The sequence below is a fragment of the Cebus imitator genome, unplaced genomic scaffold, assembly GCF_001604975.1.
Source record: "Cebus imitator isolate Cc_AM_T3 unplaced genomic scaffold, Cebus_imitator-1.0 Scaffold263, whole genome shotgun sequence".
NCBI lineage: Eukaryota > Metazoa > Chordata > Mammalia > Primates > Cebidae > Cebus > Cebus imitator.
This window is the reverse complement of record NW_016107578.1, coordinates 2,517,525-2,535,913: the sequence shown is the minus strand read 5'-3', so window position 1 is coordinate 2,535,913 and position 18,389 is coordinate 2,517,525. Positions and strand designations below refer to the sequence as shown.

Below are 18,389 nucleotides of genomic sequence, written 5' to 3'. Positions count from 1 at the left end.
AGAGCTTTAGGAGGCCAAGGCAGTAGCATTGCCTGAGACCAGGAGTGTGAGGTCAATCTGTGCAACATAATAAGACACTTTCTCTGCAAAAAAAAAAAAGAATTAGCCAGTGTGGTGGTGGGTGCCTGTAATCCCAGCTACTTGGGAGGCTGAAGTGGGAGAATCGCTTGAATCCAAGAGGCAGAGGTTGCAGTGAACCGAGATTGCACCACTGCACTCCAGCCTGGGTGACAGAGCGAGACTCTACCTCAAAAAAATAAATAAATAAAAGGCATCCAACCCATCCCTAAACTCTTCCGATCACACCAGCACTGGTGACAGTGATCCTTATCTGAGTGTTGTTTTTAAAATTTTTTTAAATTAAAAGTTCTTTTTTCCTTGTCAGCAGAAGTCGCATCTGAATGTCTTGGTTCAGTACTTGCCGCTTCTCTTGTCTGCAGCGCTACTAGATACGGAGCACATGGGACTGACTCCTTCGCTGCTTGTCCCCAACACCCAGCCCACTGCTGGGCAGATAAAACGTGCTCAATAAGTGTTCGTTGAATGAATAACAAATTGTCCCACATAGGTGGTCCAGGAGGTGTCAGTGACATCAACATCATCATCTTTTTTTATTTTTTTGAGATGGGTTCTTACTGTCTTGCCTAGGCTTGAGCGCAGTGGTGTGATCATATCTCACTGCAGCCTTAAACTCCTGGGATCAAGCAATCCTCCTGCCCCAGTCTCCTGAGTAACTGGGACTATAGATGTGGGCCACCTTGCCTGGCCATTAATTTTTTTTTTTTTTTTGTAGAGATGGGGGTCTCACTATGTTGCCCAGGCTGGTTTCGAAATCCTAGGCTCAATTGATCCTCTTACCTTGGCCTCCCAGTGTTGGGATTATAGCATGAGCCACCACACCCAGCCAGTCACCGTCATTTTTGATGGCTGCAATGTGTCTGCTTGCTCACTGCAGTCACCCTGGGGCCGAGCATGTGGCTGGAACATAAGGGATACTCAGAAAATAGATGTGGAAAGGGTGAGTGGAGCTTAGCTTCTTCAAAGAGGGACTCAGGACCCTATGGGACCCTCTCCCCAAGGCCTGACACCCTCTCTTTCCATGCAACCCCTTCTCTACCCCAGGCAGCAGGGCCAGGATCAGGTAGTCACTCTTTCCAGCTGTCTGGCCCCCGCACATCCTGCAGGGGCAGGAGAAGCACAAGGACCAAAGCCAAGGTCATGAGCTCAGTAATACCAGTAGTCTGTTTCCCTCTGGAGAATCACGGCCCCTGCCTAGGCCACTGCTGCAGCCACCCCCTGGAAGACAGAGGCTTCTGGTCAGCCTGGGGAAGGGAGACCCTCAGAACTGACTTTCCAGGGCCAGCAGAGCCAGCTACATCGGGGACTTAGGGTTCAGGTTAGAGTTAACCAAATTCTGGAACATCAGGCCAAGGGCTTGCAAGACATCCTGGAAAAACCCTTCTTCCTTTCCTCCTTCTCTTCCTTCTCCTCCTCCTCCTCTAGTTGCTGGGCAACCACTATGCATCTGCACCAAAGCAAGAGGCAGCTAGTTTAAAGACCCACATAGACTGAAAGTGAAGGGAGGCAAAAAGATTTTCTTTGAAAATGGAAACTGATGGCCGGGCGCGGTGGCTCACGCCTTTAATCCCAGCACTTTGGGAGGCCGAGGCGGGTGGATCACGAGGTCAAGAGATCGAGACCATCCTGGTCAACATGGTGAAACCCCGTCTCTACTAAAAATACAAAAATTCAGCTGGGCATGGTGGCGTGTGCCTGTAATCCCAGCTTCTCAGGGGCTGAGACAGGAGAATTGCCTGAACCCAGGAGGCGGAGGTTGCGGTGAGCCGAGATCGCGCCATTGCACTCCAGCCTGGGTAACAAGAGCGAAACTCCATCTCAAAAAAAAAAAAAAAAAAAAAAAAAAAAAGAAAATGGAAACTGAAAGAGATCAGGGGTAGCTATACTTGTATCAGACAAAATAGTTTTTAAGTCAAAACCCTAACATGAGAGGAAGAAGCTCATTATAGAATGAAAAAGGGGTCAGTTCTTCAAGGGGATAAAACAATTGTATATATATGCACCCAGCTTCAGAGCACCTAAATATATAAAGGAAATATGAATAGATCTGAACTGCAATACAGTAATACTACTGCACTTTCAACAATGAACGCCAGCCTGGGCAATATAGCAAGATCTCATATTCCCAAAATTAAAAAAATACATTAGTGGGGTGTGGTGGTGCATATCTGCAGTCCTAGCTACTTGGGAGGCTGAGGCAGGAGGATTGCTTAAGCCCAGGAGTTCAAGGCTGCACTGAGCCATAACCACATCACTATACTCCAGCCTAGGTGACAGACGGACTCTGTCTAAAAATAAATAAAGAAATAAAAATAAAGCAATGAACAGATTATCCAGGCAGAAAATCACTAAGGAAACATTGGATTTGAAACACACTAGAGAGCAAACAGAACTAATGACTTATGTAGAACATTCCATTTGACAGCAGCAGAATGCATATTCTCCTCCAGTGCACAGAGGACATACTCCAGGATAGATCATGTTAGACCACAAAACAAGTCTAAACAAACTTAAGATTGCAATTATATCAAATATCTTTTCTGATCACAGTGATAATGAAACTAGAAATTAATTACCGGTAGGAATTCTGGAAAATTCTCCTGTGAAAATTAAACAACACACTCCTAAACAACCAATGTGCCAAAGAAGAAATTAAAAAGGAAATTAAAAAATACTTGAGGCTGGGTGCAGTAGCTCATGCCTGTAATCCCAGCGCTTTGGGTGGCTGAGGCAAGAGGATCACCTGAGGGCAGAAGTTGAAGACCAGCCTGGACAACATAGTGAGACCTCCTATCTCTACAAAAAATAAAAGCCAGGCGTTGTGATGCCCACCTGTAGCCCCAGTTATTCAGGAGGCAAAGGTGGGAGGAACACTTGAGCCCAGGAGTTGGAGGCTGCAGTAAGCTATGATTGTGCCACTGCATTCAGCCTGGGTGATAGAGGGAGACCTATCTCTAAAAAACACAAAACAAAAAACATTTGAGACAAACTGAAATGGACATACAACATACTTAAACCAATGAATGCAGCAAAAGTGGTTCTGAGAGGGAAGTTTATAGCGATAAATAAATGCCTACATAAAAAAGAAAGATCTTCCTTCCTTCCTTCTTTCTTTCTTTCTTTCTTTTTTGAGACAGAGTTTTGCTCTTGTTGTGTCTGGCCAAAAAAAGATCTTTCAAATAACCAAATTATCTTAAAAAAGAGGTAACTGGAGGCTGGGCAAGGTGGCTCAAGCCTGTAATCCTAGCACTTTGGGAGGCCAAGGTGGGCAGATCACTTGAGGTCAGGAGTTCATGACAAACCAGCCTGGGCAACATAGCGAAACACAGTCTCTACTAAAAACACGAAAATTAGCTGGGTGTGATGGTGGGCGCCTGTAGTCCCAGCTCCTCGGGAGACTGAGGCAGGAGACTTGTTTAAACCTGGGAGGTGGAGGTTGACATAAGCCAAGATCATGCCACTGCACTCCAGCCTGGGCAGTAGAGAGAGACTCTGTGTCAAAAAAGAAAAAAAAAAAGCAAAGAAGAAGAAGGCAGCTGGGCACAACAGGAGTCCAGGCCAGGCAGACGGGGCATCTGGGGTGTGGACTGCTCCCTACGTGACTAGGGATCATGCAGGGCAGTGGGGGCTCATCAGAAGCCAAGAGTCTCATCAGGGACCTGGAAGCACCAGAGTTCAGGAGAGCTGCAGGCAGCCGGGGTCTGATACACAAAATTGACTGCAGGAGGACCCCCACTTCTGCCCATAATGTTCCCCCAGTGCCCTTGTGCCTTTGCTGATGACCTCCATCTATGAGGCACAGTGCCCTTGTGCCTTTGCTGATGATCTGCTCTGTGGCCCTTCCCCATTGGAGGACTGTCCTTTTCTTCACAGTATTTAAGAAATAAAAATTAGATTTTCCTCACCAACAAGAAAAGTAAATAGCTTGGCTTCTCTGACCCTCAGTCAGATGAACACCCGGGAACATCCTTCATCCCACTAGAGGTGCCTGCCACTGAGTGGGGCAGAGGTGGTGGTAGATGGTGCAGGCTTCCCAGAACATCTCCATGCTCCTGCCCACCACCCGGCCACTGCAACTGACTGGGCTTGTCTAAGGAAGACACCTGCCTGCCCTCCCAACCCTGCAGACTGTGAGGTATTAGTCTCTTAATTTAACTGAGCTACAGGATGGACACCACCCTCAACTGCTCCCATCATCAGAGATGGGGACCAGAAGTCGGGGGGTAGGGGGCACTTGTTTCCCCCAGCTGTGCTGATTTCACACTGGCGGACAAGAGGTCTTCTGCTAATAGCAGATTGATTACTCTTTAATTTTTTTTTTTTTATGAGATGGAGTTTTGTTCTTGTCACCCAGGCTGGAGTGTAATGGCAAGATCTCGGCTTACTGCAACTTCCACCTCCCGGGTCCAGATTCAGGCAATTCTCCTACCTCAGCCTCCTGAATAGCTGGGATTACATGCACATGCCACCACGCCCGCCTAATTTTTTTGGTATTTTTAGTAGAGACGGGGTTTCACCATGATGGCCAGGCTTGTGTTGAACTCCAGACCTCAGGTGATCCACCCAAGTCAGCCTCCCAAAGTGCTGGGATTGCAGGCTTGAGCCACCGTGCCTGGCCCACAGCTGACTACTCTTAATGCCCCCAGCAGCTGCAGGAATGGAAGAGGCCAGTTCAGCCCCGACCGTGAAGATCTGGCCTTCACTCACAGCAACTGTAGTCCTCAGAACTCTGGGTTTTAACTTGGGGCCCTAACTCCCGGATCATCCCATCCCTTGCTCCAATCCCCAGGTGTCCCGAGCGCGCCCACCCCAGTGCACCTTACATGCTGGTTCCTTGAGTGCCCCCTGGCTGGGAACCCCTCCTCCCCGTGAAGCCTGCCGGTGAAACAAACGGTGAGGGACTGAGGCCGGGAGGGAAACTCACAAGTTGGGGGCATCCCCCAAGTCAGGATAACACCGTCTGGGCCGCAGCCCGCGCAGTCTGGGCAGGTAGGGGTCAGTGGGCCGTAGCGGAGAGGCTGACCCCGTCCTGCCACGCCGCTTACCCACGCCCGCAGCCACGCGGAGCCGCGTCCTGGCGCAGCCTCACCCACCCGGAGAAAGAGGCGGAGGAATTGGAGCAGCGCCCGGGCCGCCGGCGCACCCCCAGGATCGTCTTAGCTGCTCTGGTGGGGCGCGGCTGACCGTGCAAGCCCCACCCAACACTAAGCCCCTCCCACAAAGCCCTGCCTCTCGCCCTAAGCGCCACATGTCAGGCTCCGCCCACTGCTTTAAATCCCACTCACTCTTCCCTGCCCCCCCGACTCAGAGCTATGTATCAAGCCCCGCCCATAGCCACAAACCACGCCCACTCAGCCCTGCCCCTCGGCTCCCAGTGTCATTTATCTAGTCTGTGCCCCGCTAGAAGCCACACCCACCTGGCCCCGCCCTAGCTCTAAGCCCCACACACCTGGCCCTGTGATTTGGGACAGGGAATTAGGCTAGGGGACCGCCATCCCTGGGCTCCCAGTGGAAGAGGTGAAGTGAGAAAGGAGTTCAGGGTGTAATAAATAGCCAAAAGGTCAGATGTAGCTATGGATACCGGCGATAAAAAGTTTAAAACAATCAGCTGTGTGGCCTCTGCAGCGCTGCTTTCACCCTCCCTAATCTCCACCTCCTGTCTCCCCTAGTACCTGTGTCCTGGGTGGTTCCCACTCGCCCAGGGAAAGAAGACATGCCTTCTCCGAGAATGTTGCTTTGCTTCCTGAGGGCATGGCTACCAGGGGCTCCTGGCTTTTCTTCGAAAAACCAAACAATTCTTCCATTTTCTTTCTTTCTTTCTTTCTTTCTTTCTTTCTTTCTTTCTTTCTTTCTTTCTTTCTTTCTTTCTTTCTTTCTTTCTTTCTTTCTTTCTTTCTTTCTTTCTTTCTTTCTTTCTTTCTTTCTTTCTTCTTTCTTTCTTTTCTTTCTTTCTTTCCTTTTCTCTTTTTTTCTTTCTTTCTTTTCTTTCTTTCTCTTTCTTTCTTTCTCTCTCTTTCTTTTCTTTCTTTCTTCTTTCTTTCTTTCTCTCTTTCTCCTTCCTTCCTCCCTCCCTCCCTTCCTCCCTCCCTCCCTCCCTCGTCCCTTCTTTCTCTCTCTCTCTCTTTCTTTCTTTCTTCCTCTCTCTTTCTCTCTTTCTTTTTGAGACAGAGTTTCACTCTTGTCCCCCAGGCTGGAATGTAGTGATGCAATCTCAGCTCACTGCAACCTCTGCCTCCTGGGTTCAAATGATTCTCCTGCTTCAGCTTCCTGAGTAGCTGTAATTACAGGCACCCATCACACTTGCTAATTTTTGTATTTTTATAGAGATGGTATTTTGCCATGTTGGCCATGCTGGTCTCAAATTCCTGACCTTAGGTGATCTGCCCGCCTTGGCCTCCCAAGGTGCTGGGATTACAGGGGTGAGCAACTGTGGCTGGCCGCCTTTTTTTTCATTTTTTTGAGACAGGGTCTTGCTCTGTTGTCCAGGATGGAGTGCACTGGCATGATCACCGCTCACTGCAGCCTCAGCCTCCCGGGCTTAAGCAATCCTCCCACCTCAGCCTCCCAAGTAGCTGGGACTACAGGTATGCATTACCACATTGGGTTAATTTAAAAAAAAAGTATTATAGAGACAGGGGTCTCTCTATGTTGCCTACGCTGGTCTTGAACCCTGGGCTCAAGTGACCCTCTGGCCTTGACCTCCCAAAGTGTTGGGATTACAGACATGAGCCACTGTGCCTGGCCTGGAGCATTCTTTCTTCTTGGGGTTGTTCACCGGTGGGAAGTGTACCATTCTGCCTTGCTAACTATATTCATAGAGTTATGTACCATCATTCTCATCTAATTTCAGAACAAAAGGAAATCCATACCCTCTCCCAGTCACTCCTTCATTCTCCCCTTCCCCTATCCTATGGCCACCACTAATTTACTTTCTCTTTCTATGGATTTGCCTGTTCTCACAACTACGGCATTTCTGTGGCATGCTAAGTTACCTAACCATGGTGTGGAAGGAGAGGGAAATGGAGTGAAGTTGGGGACCCACCAGGGAACATGTAGCTTGAGGCAGCCGGGAAAGGGCGGGGAGTGTGAAGGTAAGGGCTTGCTTTGGGGGCTGAAGGCAGCTTGAGCCTTGTTTGCAGGTAGCCAGTGTCCACCAGGTACATGCAAGTGAGGGAAACAGTGAAAAGGGCGCTTTTTGGAGAAAGCAGGTGAGCTGGCTGGGAGGCCTGGGATGGGGAGTGGGGAGGCATGAGGGCCAATGGGTCAAGGGCAGAGATTGCTGTAGAGGAGGGAGAATCCCAGAGGCTGAGAGTGCAGGTGGGGAGGAGGAGGAAGAGAGGAGGGCGGACAGGGGGGTGGCTGGGTGGGGCTCTGTCTATAAAGAGTGAAGCTCAGTGTGTTGGTCCTGTAGACAGGAGAGCTTGGCATACAGCCCGTTGGGGATCAGCTCCTTTGACCCAGTGAACATCGGTGAGTCCCTTGACCATGACTGAGACGAGCAGCTTGTGCCTCCAGCTGGACTTGTTCCCATTTTATGCGACCTCCTTCCTTTGCTGTATGCCTGGGGCTTAAGACAGGGGTGTTCCCAGTACCCACTCCCCTCCTTCTCCTCAGTCCTCACCGCTTCCCTCCAAGACCCCAGGTAGCCCCATTGTTCTTCCAGGTGCCCAAGGAGGAGAACCCGCCTGCAGCATGAACCTGTGGCTCCTGGCCTACCTGGTGGCTGGCTTCTTGGGAGCCTGGGCCCCAGCTGTCCGCGTCCAAGGTACCGTTTACGGCAATGCCTACTTCCAAGTCCCCCTCTTCCCGTGCCCCCACCACTCCATCTGTCTCTCATCTCTTCCAGAAGTCTCCTCAATCCCATCTCCACTGAATTCTCCTGCTCCTGACATGCGGGAACTCCTGGCATTTGGGTAGCTCCTGGGATGGGGTCGGGGAGATGGAGGGTCCCCAGTTCCTTCTTCCAGAGCTCCATGGAGTCCTTTGCAAGACTCCTACAGCCTAGAGACATGAGGAAGCAGAAGGTGGCTTCCAGTTGTGGGCACAGTCAGTTACTACCAGGGACATATTGCAGAGTCCTAATCCTGCTGAGACAGGGATGGGGTTGGAGATCAGGGCCCTGGAGACAGATGGGAGTGGATTCCCCATGCAGTCCAGCGGAGAGTTAGTGGCTCCTAAACCTTTTTTTTTTTTTTTTTTTTTTAAGATGGAGTCTCACTCTGTCATCCAGGCTGCAGTGCAGTGGCACGATCTCTGTTCACTGCAACCTCCACCTCCTGGGCGCAAACGATTCTTCTGCCTCAGCCTCCCGAGTAGCTGGGACTACAGGCATGTGCTACCACACCTCGTTAATTTTTGTATTTTTAGTACAGCTGGGGTTTCACCATGTTGGCCAGGCTGGTCTTGAACTCCTGATCTCAGGTGATCTGCACGCCTCAGCCTCCCAAAGTGCAGGATTACAGGCATGAGCCAGTGCGCCCTGCCTCCTAAACCTTTAGGAGCCTTCATTTTCTCAGCGGCAAAGTGGGAATCTAAAATTCCCACTGCATGGCTTTGACTTGAGGGTCCAATGAGCTCATGCTTGCAAAAGACTAGGCCTCAGATCTGGTAGCAGCAATAATAACCGTTTCTGTCATTAACAGGGAACTCTTTCATTCTTCCCCCACTCCCTACCTCAGAGTAGGCGCTTGAGAATTCCAGCCACCAAAGGACAGTTCCTGGGCCTGCAGTGTCCCCACGGGAGCCCTGACATTGGGTCCTACAGCCTCTTGAGTTTCGGCAGCTGGCCAAAGCAGGGTACCTGGCTGGGTGGCAGACCAGGTGGAGCAGGTGGGGGCAGACAGGGCCCCATCCTCCTGCCCTGTCTGCCCCCACCTGCCCCACCTGTTTCTCGCCTGGGTCTGATGGGTCCAAGTCCTTAGCCTTTGCCCGGGAGGGGGGCTGGGCTGTGATCTGATTGTTCTGCTATCAGAGCCAGGCCCAGCCCCGGCCCTTTGATACCTGGAGGTAAAGGTGGGCCCCAGCCTTGGAAACTACCTGCCTGGCATTGCAGCCTGAGGTTCCAACAGAATGCACTGCCCCTTGCCCTCAGAGGCCAAGGTTGGGAGACACATGGAGGGCTCGAGTCCTTCCTCTGCCTGCTCCCACTGGGCTGGGCTCTGCAGGAAACTCAGGCTTGGCCCCTGGAGGTTAGTTCTGGCAGAGGTGGGATTGCAGAGACCTTCAAAGGCCAGTTGGGCAGTGACTCGTGCCCCAGCTTCCACCACCGTCTCATCAGCTCCTCCTCGGCTCATTCATTCCACCTGCTCACCCTCCCAGAACTTTCTGGCAGCATCACCTCCTCCTATGGGCACCCCCAACAGTGGCTGGGCTTCCCCCTCTCTGCATAGATTGATTTCCCTGTCTCCCAACCAGGCCAGGAGCTCCCTGAAGAAAACACTAGGTCTAATTCATCTGTGTGTTTCATCTCTGTCTAGCCTTTTTTTTTTTTTTTTTGAGAGGGAATCTCACCCTGTTGCCCAGGCTGGAGTGCAATGGCACGATCTTGGCTCACTGCAACCGCTGCCTCCCAGGTTCAAGCAATTCTGCCTCAGCCTCCCAAGTAGCTGGGATTACAGGCATGTCCCACCACGCCTGGCTAATTTTTAATAGAGACAGGGTTTCGCCATGTTGGTCAGGCTGGTCTTGAACTCCTGATCTCATGATCCACCTGCCTCGGCCTCCCAAAGTGCTGAGATTACAGGCATGAGCCACCGCGCCCAGCCAATTTTTGTATCTTTAGTAGAGACGGGGTTTCACCGTGTATCCCAGGCTGGTCTCAAACTCCTGACCTCAAGCAATCTGCCCACCTCAACCTCCCAAAGTGCTGGGTTTACAGGTGTGAGCCACCGCTCCAGGCCTCGAATCAGCTCATTGTTAGGAGGTTAGAACTTGGCTGGGGAGGGGTCTTGTTGACCTCTCCTCAGGGTGCACCTGCGCTATGAGTCACCCTCTTCCCCAGAGCAGGAATGGAGGTGGCCTTGGTCGCCTGCTTATTTGCTGCTTCCACACCCTTCCCAGCCGGGACACAAGGTTCCTCTCCAACTTCTGGCTATCCCAATAACCAGAACTAAGGGGTGAGCCAGGAGGCTGTGTTTTCCTGAGGCTGTCCCTCAGTCTCTGCCGGGCCCGAAAGGGTTGTGGTAGGAGCGTATGTATGCAGACAGGTTCATGCCTGTGGCTGGCCCTGCCAAGTTCACGTGCAAGGATGCAAGTATCTGGGCGGCTGTGTGGCTGCAGGTATCTTTGAGGACTGCTGCCTGGCCCACCACTACCCCATTGGTTTGGCTGTGCTCCGGCGCGCCTGGGCATACCGGATCCAGGAGGTGAGCGGGAGCTGCAATCTGCCTGCTGTGATGTGAGTGAGGCCGTGGGGATGGGGGATGGGGTGCACACACAGCTTTGCTCCCAGCCTGTGCCCTAACCTGGGCACCCCCTCTGCTCACCACAGATTCTACCTCCCCAAGAGACACAGGAAGGTGTGTGGGAACCCAAAGAACAGGGAAGTGCAGAAAGCCATGAAGTTCCTGGATGCTCGCAATAAGTCTTTTGCAAAGCTCCTCAACAACATGAAGAACTTCCCAGGTGGGCAAGACCCCTGCTGAGCATCTAGGGGGCCCTCCTCTGTGACTGCAGGCCCATGTGTCCCTCAGACCCTGAGGGAGGGAATTGGAGACCAGAATACTGACAGCTGCCTGGACCCCAAAGAAAGTCAGTTGCTGGTCAGTGGGCACCAAGTGAAGGACCAACTAACTGCGTTGAGTCATTGTCCAGTTTGTTTTGTTTTTGAGATGGGGTCTTGCTCTGTTGCCCAGGCTGGAGTACAGTAGCATGATCATAGCTCACTGCAGCCTCAAATTCGTGGGCTCAAGTGATCTTCTCACTTCAACCTCCCAAGTAGCTGGGATTGCAGGTATATTCCACCAGTCCAGCTCTTTTAGTATTATTATTTTGAGACAGAGCCTTACTCTGTCACTCTGAGTGCAATGGCACCGTCACAGCTCACTGCAGCCTTGACCTCCCAGGCTCAAGCAATCCTCCTACTTCAGCCTCCTGAGTAGCTGGAATTACAGGCATGTGCTACGAATCCAGCTCACTATTATTATTATTATTATTTTGAAATGGAGTCTCACTCTGTCATCCAGGCTGGAGTGCAGTAGTGCAATCTCGGGTCACTGCAACCTCTGCCTCCTGAGTTCAAGAGATTCTCCTGCCTCAGCCTCCTGAATAGCTGGGATTATAGGCACCCACCACCATATCTGGCTAATTATTGTATTTTTAGGAGAGACAGGGTTTCACCATGTCGGCCAGGTGATCTGCCTGCCTCGGCCACCCAAAGTACTGGGATTACAGGCATGAACCACCATGCCCAGCCTCAGCTCATTATTATTATTATTTTGAGACAGAGTTTTACTGTCACCCAGGCTGGAGTACAGTGGCACAATCACAACTCACTGCAGCCTTGAGTTCCTGGGCTCAAGCAATCCACCTGCCTTGTCCTCCCAAGTGCTGGGACTGCAGGAATGAGCCACTGCACCCAGCCAGTCCACCTGTTTTAATCAGGACGCTTTCCATTCGTGCAGATGGAAAGCTCAAGCACATGGGACGCTCATTGGCTTATATAACCAGCCAATAGCTTCAGGCTCAGCTAGATCCAGGAATTCAAACGGTGTTGGCAGAGCTCTTGCTTATTTCTCTCTCCATTTCTCCAACAGGCTCTCATGCTGTAAAGAAGTTTAGTTCTGGAAGCTCCAAGCTATCATCGTCCAAGTTTAGCAATCCCATCAGCAGCAGCAGGAGGAATGCCTCCCTCCTGATACCATCGAATTCGGGTAAGGACTCTTGGTCATGTGGCCATCTCCCATCCATCACCTTTGCTGAGGGTTGAGGGTTCATGATAGGCTCCCACTGGGACAGGGGATTCACCTCCAGGACCAAGGAGGGCTGTTTGTGTGGTCAGCGTTGCAGGTTCATAGGGCAGGGGCATCGGTGGCTGTCCACTGCCATGACCCAGCCCAAAGATGCTACATCAAGTGCTGAAGTGAAGCCCCAGGGGAGTGACCCTGGAGCTCCAGGGCCCTCTACATCCAACAATTCTCCAGCAGGCACCAGCTGGGTGTCTTGTAATTCTACTGAATTCTGACATTGTATATATATATTTTTTTCTCTTTCTTTCTTTTCTTCCTTCCTTCCTTCCTTCCTTCCTTCCTTCCTTCCTTCCTTCCTTCCTTCCTTTCTCTCTCTCTCTCTCTCTCTCTCTCTCTCTCTTTCTTTCTTTCTTTCTTTTGGAGATAGAGTCTTATTCTGTCACCAGGATGGAATGCAGTGGCACAATCACAGCTCACTGCAATCTCCACCTCCCGGGTTCAAGAGATTCTCCTGCCTCACCCTCTCAAGTAGCTGGGACTATAGGCGTGTACCACCACACTCAGCTAATTTTCGAATGTTTAGTAGAGATGAGGTTTCACCGTGTTGGCCAGGATGGTCTTGATCTCTTGACCTTGTGATCCACCTACCTCGGCCTCCAAAAGTGCTTGGATTATAGGCTTGAGCCACTGGCGCCTGGCCTGTGTGTGTGTGTGTGTATATATATATATATATATATATATATATATATATATATATATATTTGAGACAGGGTCTCACTCTGTTACCAAGGCTAGAGTTCAGTGGTGTGATCTCAGCTCACTGCAACCTCTGCCTCCAGGGTTCATGTGATTCTTGTGCCTCAGCCATCCAAGTAGCTGGGATTACAGGCATGCATCAACACGCCTGGATAATTTTCAAGTATTTAGTACAGATGGGGTTTTGTCACATTGGTCAGGCTGGTCTCGAACTCCTCAAGCAATTTTCCCACCTCAGCTTCCCAAAGTGCTTGGATCGCAGGCATGAGCCACCACATCCGGCTGACATTGTTTATCTGGAGGTAGTGACACAACTCACAGGTTAAGGACTCAGTCCCACAAGACTGTCCCCATTTCAGATGCTGGTGGCAAGTAGCAAGTTGTCACCTGTAGTTCTGACTGATTGGCTGTAAGTCAAGGCTTTCACCTCCCATCAGATCATTTGTTAGAGTCGCCCACAGGACTCAAGGAAATGCTTTACTTATGTTTACCATTTTATTGTAGAAGGTTACAAAGGGGCTGGGTGCAGTGGCTCATGCCTGTAATCCTGGCATTTTGAGAGGCTGAGGCAGAAGGATCAATTGAGCCTGGGAGTTTGAGACCAGCCTGGAAAACATAGTGGGACCCTCTCTCAAGAAAAAAAAATTTTTTTTAAATTAACTAGTTGTGGTGGCATGCACCTGTAGTTCCAGCTGCTTGGGAGGCTGAGGTGAGAGGATTATTTGCGCCCAGGAGGTAGAGGCTGCAGTGAGCTATGATCATTCCACTGCAACTTCAGCCTGAGAGACAAAATGAGACCCTGTCTTGGAAAAAAAATAAATAAGACATTACAAAGGATAAGGATGAATAAGCCAGATGGAAGAGGTGTTAGGGAGGCAGAGTCTGGAAAGGGCCCAAGGGCAGGAGTTTCTGCCCCCGTGGAGTTGGGGTACACCACCCCTCCCACACACGTGGATCACAAGCCCTGAAGCTCCCTGAACCCCATAGTTCAGGTTTTTTGTTTGTTTGTTTTTAAGAGATGAGGTCTCATTGTCTGCCATGAGTGCAGTGGTGTAATGATAGCTCACTGCCTCACTCAGTAGCTGGGACTATCTAACTCACTGCCTCAGCCTCCTGAGTAGCTGGGACTACAGGCCTGTGCCCTCAGCTCAGCAGGGATTTTTTTTTTTTTCTTTTTGAGATGAAGTCTCACTGTCCCCCAGGCTAGAGTGCAGTGGTGCGATCTAGGCTCACTGCAACCTGCACCTCCAGGTTCAAATGATTTACCTGCCTCAGCCTCCCGAGTAGCTGGGATTACAGGCACCTGCCACCATGCCCAGCTAATTTTTATATTTTTGGTAGAGATGGGGTTTCACCATGTTGGCATGCTGGTCTTGAACTCCTGACCTCAGGTGATACATCTGCCTCTGCCTCCCAAAGTGATGTAATTACAGGCATGAGCCACTGCACTCAGCCTTCACCAGGGATTTTTTTTTAGCAGCTTCATCACATACAAGTGAAGGATGATTCACTCCATTTCCAACCTTCTTCCCCTTCCTGGAGAATGGGAGATGGGACCGAAGGTTCCAAGTTTCTAATCACTGGCTTGGTCTTGCTGGTGACCAGCCCCCACCCAGAAGCCCACCAAGAGTTACCTCATTAGAATAAAATATGTTCCCATTACCCAAGAAACTCCAAGGGATCCAGAAACAGAGTTCAAAAACCAAATATTAGCCCAAAAGATTCTAGCACTCCTCTGACTCAGAAACTCACAAGGGTTTTAGGAGCTCTGTGCTAGGGACTGGAGTTAGAGACCGATGCATATAGTCACTATTATTTCACAGCCATCAATTTCACTTCGGCCTCTCTAATTGCTGCTGCAGGACTGTGAGCCGGGATCCATCGGCACAGGAGGGGCTGGATCTTTCTCCGCTGAAACCATCACCCTACAGATCCAGCTGTCCCCGAGCCTGTGCCTGAGTTGGTCCTCCTTCTCCACTCCCACCACCTCCTGCCCCTCTGGCAATTGAAAAGAGGGAGTTGGCCTGATTTTAAGCCTTTTGCCACTCCAGGGACCAGCGTCAACCCTGGGCAGGCAGTGGCTCTTGTAGAGAAGACTTTAGATACTTGTCTCACCTGCTGTTTCTTGCCGCCCACCAGGGCCATGCCAGTGTGTTCTTCTGGGTCCCAGTGAAGCTCTGGTCAGTTCAAGGATGCCCCTCCCAGGCTATGCTTTTCTATGACTTTTAAATAAACCTTGGAGGGTGATGGAGTCATTCCTGCCTGTTAGTTTCATGATGAGGTGCAAGTTGCTGCTGCCCTAGCCTGGGGTGAATCCCATGTGATCTCGGCCACCCCAAGCTCTCCTAACAGACGACCCTCTAGGGGCCAAGCATTAGCTGCTGGCTGCAAACTGCAGTTCCCAGCTGGTGGCCTTGAACCAATTGCTCACTCTCTGGGTACCTCTGAGCTTGTCCGTAGAGTAAGGGCCACTGTGCTTGCTCTGCTTAGATTCCAGGGCTGTGGTGAGTCCCGCTGATGGACACAGAAGCCCTCTGCAAGCTCTTATGGGCTGCCTGGAGGCCACTGGTAAGTCAGGCGGGCCAGGATAGAACCAAGGACAGAACTCTGGGGCCAGGCACTAGTGACATTTCTGCAGGTGGAGGCTTGAGTCACCACCGATTATGTTGTCCTTGGCAACCTCAGTTTCCATCACAACAGAAAATGATCTGGATGAAAACCAAGCAAATTGGTGGCTCACGTCTGTCATCCCAGCACTTTGGGAGGCTGAGGCGGTGAATCACCTGAGGTCAGCAGTTTGAGACCAGCCTGGCCAACGTGGCGAAATCCTGTCACTACTAAAAACACAAAAACATTGCTGAGTATGGTGGTGGGTGCCTGTAATCCGAGTTACTTGGGAGGCTGAGGCAGGAGAATTGTTTGAGCCTGGGAGGCAGAGGTTGCCGTGAGCCAAGATTGTACCACTGCACTCCAGCCTGGGCAACAGAGCAAGACTTCGTCAAAAAAAAAAAAAAAAAAAAGCAAACCAAGAGCATAATCTCTTAGGGGACGCCATGGTGGTTTGGGGCCAGGGACCGGATGAAGTTGCAGAAGAAATGGAGTCACATTCAGTGTTCAGGCTCCACCACGCACTATGTAGGTGACCTGGAGAGGCTCCACAACCTCTCTAAGCCTCAACTTTGCCCCCCTGGAAAATGGGGGTGATAATATTGCCTGCCTCATAGTGCTTTGTTGGAGACCAAATGCACTGTGATGTGTGACACGCACAGCACACAGTACATGCTAACTGCGTGTTTATTAACACAATGAATATCCTGGCCATCAAATTTGAATCCGCCTGGAACCAGTGTGGGGGCTGATGGTCCAGGAACATGCCCAACTTTGGTTTTTTTTTTTGAGACAGAGTCTTGCTGTCTCACCCAGACTGGAGTGTAGTGGCACAAACTCAGCTCACTGCAGCCTCTCCTTCCCAGCATTCAAGTGATTCTCCTGCCTCAGCCTCCTGAGTAGCCGCGATTACAGGCATATACCACCATGCCCGGCTTTTTAAAATTTATTTATTTATTTATTTTTTGTATTTTCAGTAAAGACAGGGTTTCGACATGTTGGCCAGGCTGATCTCAAACTCCTGACCTCAGGTGACCTACCCACCTTGGCCTCCCAAAGTGCTGGGATTATAGGCATGAGCCACCATGTCTGGCCAGGCTGCCCAGCTTTCAACCTGGCCTGACCTTGGCCAAGGTATTTAACCTCTCTGAGCCTCAGTTTTCCCTGTAAAATGGGATGGTAGCAGCATCTATTCCGCGAGGTTGTAGTGACAACCACAATGGTCAATAATTGTAAAATACTTAGATACTCACACCTGTAATTCCAGCACTTTGGGAGGCCAAGGCAGTAAGATCACTTGAGCCCAGGAGTTCAAGACCAGTCTGGGCAATATAGGGACACACCCTAAGAAAAATAAATTTTAAGCTGGGCATGTGGCTCACACCTGTAATCCCAGCACTTGGGAGGCATTGAGGTGGGTGGATCACCTGAGGTCAGGAGTTTGACAGCAGCCTGGCCAACATGGTGAAACCCTATCTCTACTAAAAATACAAAAAAATTAGCTGGGCATGGTGGTGTGCACCTGTAGTCCCTGCTACTTAGGAGGCTGAGGCAGGAAAATCATTTGAACCCAGGAGGCGGAGGTTGTAGTGCCACTGCACTGCAGCCTGAGTAACACAGTGAGACTCTATTAAAAAAAAAAGAATAAGAAAATTAAAAAAATTAGCCAGGCGTGGTGGCGTGCACCTTTGGTCCCAGCTACTTGGGAGAGGCTGAGGCGGGAGTATTGCTTGAGCCTGGGAGGTGGAGACTGAAGTGAGCCGTAACTGCACCACTGCACTCCAACCTGGGCAACAGAGCACAGAGCAAGACCCTGTCTCAAAAAAAAAAAGAAAGAAAAAGAACGACGTCTGGTATGTACTACATGATTAGGAAGCGTGAGTTGTTATTACCATTATGGGGAGCCCACAAGCCCTTCTTCCACAGGCACAAGATCTGCCTGGCCCAGCCCAAGGGCAGCATCTACTTACTTCAAGAACTTGCCAAGGGGCAGGCAGACTTAACCCAAAATAACTTTATTATTGTCTCCACTTTGATATAAAAGCATTCTCCAAATGGGGGCAAACGCGGCAAACCACTGTGAGGTCTGGGCCCCCTGTACACCGTTCTGCTCCAAGGACAAGCTCTGTGCCCACCCCAGTTGCCATTGCCATGTCCCGCCAAACCTCCCCCTGACCCCGGGCAAGCCACAGTGCAGTACAGAAGCTAAAGCCTGAGATTGACCAGACACGGTGACCACAGGGCCTCTCCCTGACCTTGGCTGTGGGGTGGAGGGTGCAAGCTGCAGCTTCTTGCTGTCTCTAGGAAAGACTGAGTAATTGGGGGTCCCCTGGAGCTGGCGCAGAGGCCAGGCTCGCCTGAGGTTGTAGTGTAGCATGTTACTTTTCCTGAGTTTTGGGGTTCCACCTGGTCAGTCATCACTGCTGGGGATCAGTCCTTCCCAGTTCCAGAATCTTCCTTCACTGGACAGCTGGGGCCCATGAGGCCTCCTTCCAACTAAAGTAAATGCAGCTGCACCTTCAGCCTCAAGGCCTGGCCCCGTGGCCCTGGCTGCCCCTCTGGCTGGACACCCCAGGGTCCTGCCACGTTGCTCACCAGCTCCAGTCGGTAGATTCCAGGCCCTGGCCGCCTCCGCCCCAGCTGCAGGGAGCTGCAGCCACGGATGTGATGCATTCGAAAGAAACCTTGTTCATTTCCCTGGGCAATGATGTACCGAACCCGGCCCTCCAGACCCTCTAGGGCCGGCCGGAGCTCCAGGATGCGCTCGGCTCGGCCCAGGTGTGAGAGATTCAGGCCCAAGGTCAGCAGGGCCTCAGAGTCAAGGGTGGCCAGGCTCACCTGGGGAGAAAGACCAGGTGCATGGTCAGAGCCCAGGAGAATCGGGATGTGGTGTGGGTAGGGGGTCCTGGGATTGTGGCCAAAGAGATTTTGGCCAGTCTCTAAGGTGGAGGAGAGAGCTAGGAAAAAGAATGAAATCAGGTCATTTGCAGCAATGTGGATGCAGCTGGAGGTCATTATCCTAAGCGAATTAATGCAGAAACA

General features: G+C 51.0%; 2 protein-coding genes across 4 annotated transcripts in view; one reads left to right on the top strand and one right to left on the bottom strand.

The window, feature by feature from the left end:
- The first annotated feature begins 7,265 nt into the window (after positions 1-7,265).
- On the top strand, positions 7,266-14,995 carry CCL25 (C-C motif chemokine ligand 25). 3 transcript variants are annotated; one of them, XM_037728394.1, is made up of 6 exons: positions 7,266-7,286; positions 7,742-7,843; positions 10,357-10,474; positions 10,568-10,701; positions 11,832-11,948; positions 14,603-14,995. In XM_037728394.1, the coding sequence occupies exons 2-6, from the start codon at positions 7,771-7,773 to the stop codon at positions 14,608-14,610; spliced, it is 450 nt and encodes a 149-aa protein (XP_037584322.1). In that variant the 5' UTR covers positions 7,266-7,286; positions 7,742-7,770; the 3' UTR covers positions 14,611-14,995. The 3 variants fall into 3 exon arrangements, with proteins under 3 accessions (XP_037584322.1, XP_037584320.1, XP_037584321.1); XM_037728392.1 differs by lacking the exon at positions 7,266-7,286 and adding an exon at positions 7,490-7,548; XM_037728393.1 differs by lacking the exon at positions 7,266-7,286 and adding an exon at positions 7,501-7,548 and having other exon boundaries at positions 7,725-7,843.
- A 2,346-nt stretch (positions 14,996-17,341) lies between these two features.
- The window catches only part of FBN3 (fibrillin 3), an 87,144-nt gene continuing 86,096 nt past the window's right edge, over positions 17,342-18,389 (bottom strand). Inside the window, exon 64 of the mRNA XM_037728355.1 lies at positions 17,342-18,185. Coding sequence (XP_037584283.1) covers positions 17,844-18,185 — 342 coding nt within the window. The 3' untranslated portion in view covers positions 17,342-17,843. The remainder of the gene's footprint in view (positions 18,186-18,389) is intronic.